The sequence below is a fragment of the Rhododendron vialii genome, chromosome 10a, assembly GCF_030253575.1.
Source record: "Rhododendron vialii isolate Sample 1 chromosome 10a, ASM3025357v1".
NCBI lineage: Eukaryota > Viridiplantae > Streptophyta > Magnoliopsida > Ericales > Ericaceae > Rhododendron > Rhododendron vialii.
Genome location: NC_080566.1, coordinates 39,338,538 through 39,349,137, shown reverse-complemented (window position 1 = coordinate 39,349,137; position 10,600 = coordinate 39,338,538). Strand labels below are relative to the sequence as shown.

The following is a 10,600-nucleotide window of genomic DNA, read 5'->3' as shown; positions in this document are numbered from 1 at the left end:
AAATGCGCCCTCTCTCCCTCAATCGCCACACTCTCTCCTGTTTTTCTTTCCCTAAAATTCTAATCGTGCAAAACACGCTTGGATGACTTAAGCCTAAATAAGCCACTAAATAAGCCAATTGACTTATTTTTTGTCCTTATCCAAAATTTTGTCATATTTGTTAGTTTTTCGTCAATTTTTTGGGGATTATTGCATCATCATGATGAGAGGAATCCAAAAAGTAAAAAATTATGATCGAAATCTGTTTTTTTTAATAAAAACGAAAAAAATTGGCTTATTTTCTTATTTTTGTCTTTATTCAAAAATATTAGGTTTCGATCTTAATTTTTTTACTTTTTACATTCCTCTTATCATGACGATGCAATAATTTTCAAAAAATTGACGAAAAATTAACAAATACGAAAAAGAATTTAAATAATAACAAAAAAATAAGTCAATTGACTTATTTAGCAGGATGAAATCTTGATACACGCCCGAATAACACGTGGACTATTCTCTATTGGCACCCAAAATTTCTTTTGGAGTAGAAAGGTAGGGAGTGACGTCAATCAGCTGGGGACAAACCATCAAACCCCCCATGCGCAATTGGGGGGTCCTCACCCTTTGACCCTTTTTATTATTCTTGCTCTCCTTCCATATCTCTCTCTCTCACTCCTAACGGAATATATTCTCAAGTACTGCTACTAGTATATATCTCTTCTTTCATTCTTCTTCTCCGCCATTTGTCTTCTTCTTCTTCAATTCTTCTGTCTTCAACCAACTAAATACTCCACTGTTATTACTCCAGTACCTGCCAACTGATTATAACTACCTTCCTCAGGTAATAAGCTTAATTTGCACTGCATGCACGCATGGATCGAAATTTAGTAATTTCCAGAATTCATATATCTCTCCAACCGATGCATGTTTCGGATCACTAGCTCCAAAAAGAGAGGTTCAAGCCTCTGCGTTATCTCCCTCTCAAGTCTCAATTGAGTTTGATCAACAAGATTTTTTTTAAGTACTCTACACCTCGAAGGGAGTGAATTGTAGATCTAGTACTACTACTTCATTCAGTTCCCAATTCAAAAGGGTTTCTCTCTCTCTCTCTCTCTCTCTCTCTCTCTCTCTCTCTCTCTCTCTCTCTCTCACACACACACACACAGACACCCAGTCATCAAGAACTCCGTTCTAGATAGGGACATAAACTTTCTTCTAAAGGGCACGTATTGGTCTGCATCTTTATTTTTTGTGTTTGGGTAAAGATAACTGCCAGCCAATTGTATAAAGTGATACAGATTGGTTTGAGATCGATGACAAGCTAGAATGAAAACATGATGGTTACGAGAAAATAAAGGAAATTAGCTAGTGCGTAATTGACTAAACTAGAAGCATTAGGGCTTCTAAAATTCACAATGAATGTTAAATAAAAAACGTTTCCTATTTGTAACAATTGGTCGATCCGTCACCTTGTTTTCAGTGATCACTTACTTCTTGGATTTTTGAATTGTTTTGTAGCAATACACGCTAGTTTTCTCTTTGAATTGGCCGAATATTACCAACAAATATGAAGGTGGTTAATTAGGTTCACCTAGAGAATTAGTCTTTCTCTTTCTAATCTTCCTTTTTTTTGTTTTGTCTTGGTATGGACTCTACTCGTTTTGAACAGCTCTCTCTCTCTCTCTCTCTCTCTCTCTCTCTCTCTCTCTCTCTCTCTCTACGTGTGTGTGTGTTTCTGAGTTTAACTGAAGCAGATTTGAAGATATAAATGGCAAGGAAAAAGCTGCACACGGCACACCCGTACCTTTTGGTTTTCCTCTCCCTCCCCCCCCGGCCGCGTGCCCGTGTGTGTTTCTGAGTTTAACTCAAGCAGATTTGAGTATTAAAATTGTAAGGAGAAAGCTGCACAGTGCACACCCATAACTTTTAGTTTCTCTCTCTCTCTCTCTCTCTCTCTCTCTCTCTCTCTCTCTCTCTCCAGTTTGTGGTTGCAATCAGCTACCATTCTCTCGATCCGAGCAACGTCAGGATGTGCCAAGTACATTCTGGACAGAAAGACAAGAGGACCAGAAACTAACCACTAAAAAACCAGACATATAATTTGCAAGAGTGCTTTCTGGGGACTAACTTTTGCACTTTCTTTCTGTGAACATTCTATAATTTCTGCTTTGGCTCCAGGCTTCCATTACCATGAAAAACGGTGCCCTTCTTTTTGCCTTTTCCCCTTTCAAAACCCCCCTACGCGTGCTGGGTTTTCTGATGACGTCATCCACCTTCTTCATTTGTCTACTCATCCTTCTCTCTCTCTCTCTCTGCTAATTAATCATTCTTTATCTACGTTATTTATGAGTAATTAATTACCGACATCATACTTTCATCTCTGTCTTTTGTAAAAACTTTTCCCAAGGCTCGAAATTATTACTGCTGTTAAAAAGTTGTTATACTACTCTATGTGCTTTTGCATGTCTTTTCTTTTTCAAGTTTGGGGTCAATGTTAACTTTCCGTAAATATGTACATGTTGAATTTCATATATTCTTTTGAAATTTTTAGTGTTTTATTATCTCAAAATGCTAGAATACAAACCTCACATCCTGGAATCTATACAAATCTTTTGATAACTTAGGTGTCTAGGCCAGCTTTCACGCACCTTGAGTCAAGGTCCTTGACTAATTGTGGAGGCAAATTCTACTGCCCACTTGCCGGGGTCCTAATTAAAGTAAGAGCAAAACTCTGTATGAACTGACCCCAAAAGATAAGAGGTTTCGATTCTGAGATTGATTTCCTATACAAACCTTATGAACCTTATATAGAGATTCATAAGGTTAATTTAGTATACAAATTCATCATTTTTTATGTTTTAACATGAATTCATAAATATCTAGCTTGAAATCATTAAGATTGTGAATGCCATGATTTTTTTTTGTCTCGATGCTATTAATGTTTATGCTAACAGTATGAATTTTCTAAGACATTTTTCATGAAATTAAGAGAGTGTTTTGCTTTTCATTTCAAAAAGGAACCTGCGTTAAGTGCTTTTAGCGCTATAATTCTCACTACCAAACATCACAAATTTTTGTGTTGTATGTATGATAGGTTTTCCTTTATTGTTTCCTGAATTGGACCCTTTTAAAAAAAAAACGACATTAACAGTAGCTAGTTTTAATAACATTATTGGCATTGGGATGAACACCTGGGTGTTGAATCATTTCAACCATTCACCAGCACAAGACACTATCATTAGCACAAGCCTCTACTTGTCCGTTTCTTATCTCAGAGAAACGAGAGAGAGAGAGAGAGAGAGAGAGAAAGAGAGAGAGAGAGAGAGATTAACTCAACCCCATGCCAACCTCTCTCTTAGTTTTTATCAAACAACATAAAAAAAGTCTCATCATTTGGGTCTTCCCTATATATATTTTATACAACACGCGCTTATTACCTTCCACAGGGAAAACTGGTGGGGGATGTTGCTCACCACCACCAAAATGAGTCGATGATTATATCTCTTAAACACTTGTCACCTTTACATATGTAGGGTTCATTATTCCTTCCTGTTCTACCTTTTTGTTCTCTCTCTCTCTCTCTCTCTCTCTCTCTCTCTCTCTCTCTCTCTCTCTCTACGATCCTATTTGTTATACTTATGATTTAAAGATGATGAAGTAGTAAAGGAAGGTTAATTGTGTGGAAACTGATGCAGTAGATCATCATGGAGTCGACCATGGAGTCATGCGTTCCACCGGGGTTCCGGTTTCATCCCACGGATGAGGAGCTTGTAGGGTACTATCTAAAGAAGAAGGTGGCGTCGCAGAAGATTGATCTTGATGTTATTAGAGAAGTTGATCTGTATAGGATTGAACCCTGGGACATCCAAGGTAGTATTAAATGCTTCCCTTGATTACTTTTCTCATGTTATTTTAGGGTTTCTGTTCTACTTCGTTAAAATCGCTAGCTTGTCACTTATTTTCATCCGTAGACAACTAAACCAAGATATTGGAATATGAAATAATTAAACCTCAAGTGAATTCAATGGATTTTTTTGCGCAGAGAGATGTCGAATTGGGTATGAAGAACAAAATGAGTGGTATTTTTTTAGCCACAAGGATAAGAAGTATCCGACGGGGACGAGGACCAACAGAGCCACGATGGCTGGATTTTGGAAGGCGACTGGACGAGACAAGGCGGTGTACGATAAGGCGAAACTCATCGGTATGCGGAAAACCCTAGTCTTCTACAAAGGACGAGCCCCAAATGGGCAGAAGACTGACTGGATCATGCATGAGTACAGGCTTGAAACCGAAGAGAATGCTCCTCCACAGGCAAGCAAATTAAGCTCATCTTTTGCTACTTATTATTCTTGACTTTCTTCTCTTTAATTACTTCTTCAACCTTTCCCTCCATACTCATACAAAAGTTCAAGATAATAGAGTAAGAGGTAAAAAAAATTTATCCTTATTTCCTCGGTGTATCCTTTCTTGATCTTATCAATAAAATCATCCATCCTACATGAGAAAAAGAAAGATCCAGTACTCTAACTACTACGTTAAATTTTGAAGCATCAACGCTCCTAAAGGTTAAGTTATTTCTAACCCACTCACATGCATGATCGCATACGGGCGTAATCTCTTCTTTTGTCTACAATTTTGACTATGGAAAATTTTGATTGCTGATTATTTCTCCTTCCATCCCAAAATAGTTGTCCATATTTCACTATTTAGACTTTCCAAAAAGTTTACATTTTGTAATTTAAATAGTATTTTATATAATTTCAATATCCGTGTCTAATAAAACTAAAGTGAAATCTATCAACAAGATCAATGTGGCGTGTAAAAAATATTTTAAACTAGAAAATTAGAGGTTTTTTTAAGAGGTTCAATTAATAAATATGGAGAATTATTTTGTAAATATGGAGAATTATTTTGAGGTGAAGGAGGTACTTTATGAAGAATTTCTCAATTATTACAAATTTTCCTTTGCCAAACCAAATTTAGAAAGTGCATTCAAATTATACCATATGTTTATAATTTTTTTGAATGGCAAACAAGAATTTAATTAATCTTTAAAAATAAATTACAAAAATTAAGATAACCCTAAGCACAAGGCATATCAAGCCGGGAGGAATAGCAAATCCACAAAATGCACCACATTACTTTGACAATCCAAGGAGGGCAAGAAGTCAACCAAGACCAAAACTCGAAAGGAAATACCACTCCGAAAGCCCAACAAGGCAAAACAACATCCAAAAAGATACCCAAAAATCAAACGTCGTGCTGGGGAGTCTGAAGCTTTGCCCTTTCGCCATCTTCTGCTTTCATAACCATTATACTGCGAAAAACTACTTCCTCATCATCCCCATATAATCTAGGCCCATGATCTTGTTTAACAACTTTTGGTTTTCTTTTCCGATTTCTCATAATCTACTTTCTAGGACGACCCAATTTTGCGACTTGTGCAGTACGGAATCACTTGTGATTGTCATGCACATTCTATAATTACATATCTGAAAAACGAAGCTTCACTGTGTGAACAGAAAGATGAACACTTTAACCATCTCTAAGTCAAAAAGTTAGTACTTCTAAAGAAAACGAGTTGCTGGCCGGGTTTATTCTTCCAAGTCATCAATTAGTATATGCGCTTTCCTAAATTCAACTAGCTAGTCAAAAGACAAATCCCAATTCTCCCTGGCCTCAACTCGATCAGCTACTTTTGGTCCTTTGACTACTCTTCTCTTCTACTCGTACGTATTTACGTACCAAACAGATCAAAGAAATTAAACAACCCAAAAAGCAAAGTCAAAATAGCTAGCTACTAATAATGACCAAGTATGTGCCTAATGCCTATCCATAGTTCTATCTATGCCACTACATCGATGTAGAGTTCTGAGTTTTTTTTTTTATTTTTATGTCAACTTCATAAATGCTTCTTCAGTTTAATTACCCAAAAAAATGCTTAATTATTTTTTAAAATTTTATGTTTTCCTCCTTCAACTCCACTTAACTGTTGCAATTTCAATTGTGGTCCATCATTAATAATTCGAAAATTTTCCAGCATACTTATCGGTGTCCAGTAAATAAAGAGAGAAACACATTTTGGATTCTACCTTTTCGATCTTTGATTTCTTGACCTCTGATCTTAACTCCTAATCAAATTTTGTTTAACTGCTTTTGTTTTAATTCTTTAGAAAATGATTGTTGGATCCCTTCTATTTATGTGAAACTACAAGATTGCGCTTCGTATGTGAAAAGTGAATTCAGAAGTAAGGGAATATATTCTGATAGCTATACGTGGATTAGAACAAGAAAATGAGTGGAAGAAGATAAAAGAGAGTGTGAATTAAAATCGCGATTTGCTAATCCTTGTAATCTTTGTAACAATTTCAAGGATTAATAAAATATTTTTTGCCGTTCAAAAAAAAATTAAATCGGTGTTGATGACTTAGATTTTCATCACACGTCCATTAATTAGATCTACAGACTCTACACACCTTCTTGCATATATGTATTACTCCGTCTTATTGATTAGTTCAAGGCTCATACAGGAAGAAGGATGGGTGGTTTGCCGAGCATTCAAGAAGCGTATAACAACGCAGAACAAGAGCATTGAAGGATGGGACTCTGCGTACTTCTACGATGATCAACCAAGTTCAATGAGCTCAGTCGTGGATTCAATTGACTACGTTTCAAGGCATCCTAATTCATCCAACTTCTTATCCCAGAATTTCCTATGCAAGCAAGAACTAGAAGCAGATAACTTGAGTTTCATCAACTCTGACCATGATCCATTTGTCCAGCTTCCTCAGCTAGAGAGCCCTTCTCTCCCACTAATAAAGAGGCCAACCTCATCAATTTCTCTCATTTCGGAAAATAACGAAGAAGATGATCAACAAATAAGAGGATACTACAACAACAACGACAACGATAATATTAACAATCAGCTGAAAGTGACTGATTGGAGGGCTCTTGACAAGTTTGTTGCATCTCAGTTGAGTCAAGAGGATAGATATGATGAGAGTAGTGATCATATTCTTCATGGGGTGTCGAGCTTTGGACATCAGAAGATGATCGATAATTTGGATATGGCGCCTTTGCCGTTGTACTTGCAGAGTGATTATGCGGAAGAAGGGAGCAAGATTAATGGGTTTTTTAGTTCGTCAAGTAATTCGGACGACTGTGACAATATTGGAATATGCATATTCGAAAACCAAAGAGATTTGAGTTAGCTAGCCTTTATTAGAGATGAAGAGGCTATTACTTATATGATGTGCTTGTTGTTGGATGGACACATGTTTTGTAAAAATATGGTGGTTTGATTGAGTGAAGAAAATCAATCTCTCTCTCTCTCTCTCTCTCTCTCTCTCTCTCTCTCTCTCTCTCTCTCTCTCTCTCTCTCTCTCGAGTGAAGAAAATCAATCTCTCTCTCTCTGAAGTTTGAATCGCCTCATAACACTCCCCAAAAAAGCCTTTATCTAATTTTCTATGCAAAATTAATGTTAAGAATTTCTAGACAAAGTGTGATGAAAAATACAAAGCAATATATTCTGTATGAAATATACACCCAAATAGAGGTATAGGGGATGTATGGTGATAAGGTTGACAACATTAGTGAATGCGCGCGCTACGGGCAAGGCATATATTGAACATGTAGAACCGCATGGATTGTTGACATTTATAACAAACATGAACATATACTGGGTCGAGGGTAAATTTTTTTTATTTGCTAAGCAAAAAGAATTTATTAATTTTTATAAAAGATTACAAAAATTAAAAGGATCAAGAGCACACCGTCATTAAGCCACCCAAAATTTAAAAGAAGGCAAAACGCCAATTAAACACACAAAAATCCCACATAAACCAACATAAAACAGCCAAAACCTAAGCAAACCTCAAACTCTACACAAGATCCCCATCATCAAACATCCAAAAAGCCAAGGAGCCAAACAGACACAGAAACAAAAACACCGAGACCAAAAAGGAAGCGCCATTCCCCATATCAAGTAAGAAAAACAAGCCGCAATTGAGAACGGATTTAATTGAGTCGTAGATTTGAAGGTGGAGGAAAAACCTAAATTGGTAGTACATGATTTTTCTTCGCAAATTAAGTTGAATTGTGTTCCTCGTATCACAACATAATTCAAAATCCTGCTACAGTTGAAGTGTATTATTGCCAAAGAAGAAATATTTCTTCTCTATTAGTTAGACTTCGTGTGGTATATCGAAAGAAGTTGGCCTTTTCGTATTTTATTTTGACTAACAAAACAGGCTAAAAGAACTGCATGTATAAATTGTTTTAGGATCGATGTCTCAGAGTACTGAGCTAGCTTTTCTCTTGCCAGGGTCGTCTATATTTTGAGCATTTTTTGGAGAACCCAAACAAGGGAAGACAAAGTTGTAATAAAAAGCATAATAAGAAAGCTAGCTAGTAGTAATTGATTTTATATATATATATATATATAGCATACAGATTTGTCGTTGGTGCTTTGGGTTAGGGGGGGCCCATGGGCTAGCTTGTCTAGCATGCGCTGTGCACCGTGGCTATCTGTTGCCATGCTTGTCTCCATTGATATTGCACTTTGACCCGTAGTAACATTATACTGAGTACGAAAACGCGAGCGTAAAAGTGTCCTTCGAAAGTATCTGAAATTTACGAGAGCGAAGATTGAGAACAAAATTGATATCGGAAATAAAGAGTCCGACCAAAAGATAATACTACTAATAATAATAATACTATGTAAACTTAATTAGCTTTGACCAAGGGCCCCTGCTATCCCTCCTCTTTCTTGCATTGGAGTCCTCCCAATGCTTTTTGCTCATATATATATACTACTACTCTATCTGGGAAACTCACACAGGAAATTCCGTAGTGTAATTTCTTGGTTGACTTTCTCAAATGCCCAAAGGGTTCTTTAATTGACTATAATTTATTTATCATCTATTTTAGGGGAGTGTTAATTTGTCGATATATACATTTGATCTTTTCAAGCATGCCAAACAAAAGAGCTGTCAAAAGGTCCAATATTAACAAACCCATGGACCAGTACTACTGCCAATGAATTCCATTAGTAAAAAGGAACAACTCTTGTGTTGTTAATAAGGTTAAAAAAAAGCGTTTGATACTATATGCTAAATTAAAGTGCATGAAAATACGTGAATGTATACTAAATTACATAAAACATGTACTGAGAACTGTATCATTTCGAAATTTTCTGTTACCCTAGTGAAAAATATAGGCAAGAAGCTTACAATTCATGCATGCGAGAAAATCAACCATTGCTAGCTCCCTTGAATATCATACAATTCTATCTCCATATATATATATATATATATATATATATATATATAGGAATCTCGCTCTTTCCTAACCCCTTGTCCTGCTTAGAGTTTTTACGTATGTGTTATATAGTATATATATAGTTCTCAAGACCCATTTAAATTCATGAGTCTTGTGTTTAACTCAAGTACTCGAACTTGTAACTCTAGGATTGTTCGGGTGGCCTTGCCAAGTGCCAACCACCAAACCACAAAGTGACATGGTATTAACCGGCTTACGAATCGAATCGGACCAATCACGTTTTGGCCAATGATTTCTATCTATAAACTATAGCGAACCAATTACAAGCTATATATACATGCTTTTGTGATTGGTTTCACTCGGAAAAACAATATGTTACAGATGGTACTTGAGGCTTGGTCGACAGGGGCATGAGCTTTATGGGCCTAGCTAGCTAGCAAAAAGTAGTGCTCTTAGCTTTAGAGTGCTGTGGGTGATGAGTAAATATTTGTGTTGGAATAGATATATCGACAGACGAGATCGAGTGAGAGAATTAAAAGATGAACGAACATGATGGGATTTCAATTAGTGTAATGGTTGACCAAACCAAAGCTTCCTTTTTCTGTCTGTCTGTACAAACAACAACAATGATTCCTATTGATGGCACGCAACAATTCAATCTCCCCCAGCTTTAATTATGCAAGATAAGGTTGAAAACCACACCAAAAAAAAAAAAAAAACCCACCACTTTCTAATTAAGGTGTAGAATGGGCGCACCCTAGGCCCGTTGAGCCCATGCGCAGCCCAAGTCCAAAGTGCGTTTGTCATAGGCCAACCCAAACGTATAGTCCTCCAGTTTATTGTTCGGCTCGACCCAAAGTCCAAAACCATTGCCCGTACAATTTTTTTAAAGGAGAGAACAAAACCTCATAGCCCGAATTCTTAGGGCCTTGAGCTAGGCCTAGTTTGTAAGCCAGCCCAGATCGAGCAGCAGCAGCCCGATGGGCCATATTAGCCCAAGACAGAGAGATAAAATGGGTCGGGCCTTACTGGGCTTGTTTTACACCCGTTACCTTCTTCTATTTCCATTATTAAAATGTTATAGTACTCCAATAACTCCTCAAGTAGTACACGGGTCAATTGAATTTTGTGATTAATGCAAACCATATTATTATAACTCAAAAATCTCAGAGACACGGACAGTCAGACACACAACATAAGAAGAAGAAAATTAAACATCGTCAAGTATCATACGCGGCTTTGACACCTGACCATCTCATCAATTTATCGTTAGACCCGAATTCTTCATTTGATTGGGATGTGTAATTTGTCTTCCTGTGTGTAATAGGAATTTGTAAC

The 10,600-nt window shown here is 36.7% G+C and overlaps 1 protein-coding gene across 4 annotated transcripts; it reads left to right on the top strand.

The window, feature by feature from the left end:
* The first annotated feature begins 665 nt into the window (after positions 1 to 665).
* LOC131304790 (NAC domain-containing protein 37) lies at positions 666 to 7,297 on the top strand. Of its 4 annotated transcripts, none has more exons than XM_058332175.1 (4): positions 666 to 820; positions 3,675 to 3,849; positions 4,022 to 4,293; positions 6,513 to 7,297. In XM_058332175.1, exons 2-4 carry the CDS (start codon positions 3,684 to 3,686, stop codon positions 7,191 to 7,193), a joined length of 1,119 nt encoding a protein of 372 aa, XP_058188158.1. In that variant the 5' UTR covers positions 666 to 820; positions 3,675 to 3,683; the 3' UTR covers positions 7,194 to 7,297. The 4 variants fall into 4 exon arrangements, with proteins under 4 accessions (XP_058188158.1, XP_058188159.1, XP_058188161.1 ...); XM_058332176.1 differs by having other exon boundaries at positions 674 to 820; positions 3,678 to 3,849; XM_058332178.1 differs by lacking the exon at positions 666 to 820 and adding an exon at positions 907 to 1,072 and having other exon boundaries at positions 3,678 to 3,849.
* Positions 7,298 to 10,600: the final 3,303 nt, after the last annotated feature.

Bases quoted from the DNA above. Each gene is read 5' to 3' on its own strand.
- LOC131304790 (XM_058332175.1), top strand. From the start codon at position 3,684: ATGGAGTCGACCATGGAGTCATGCGTTCCACCGGGGTTCCGGTTTCAT. The intron at 3,850-4,021 runs GTAGTATTAAAT...TTTTTTGCGCAG, and splicing joins TGAACCCTGGGACATCCAAG to AGAGATGTCGAATTGGGTAT. The intron at 4,294-6,512 runs GCAAGCAAATTA...AGGCTCATACAG, and splicing joins AAGAGAATGCTCCTCCACAG to GAAGAAGGATGGGTGGTTTG.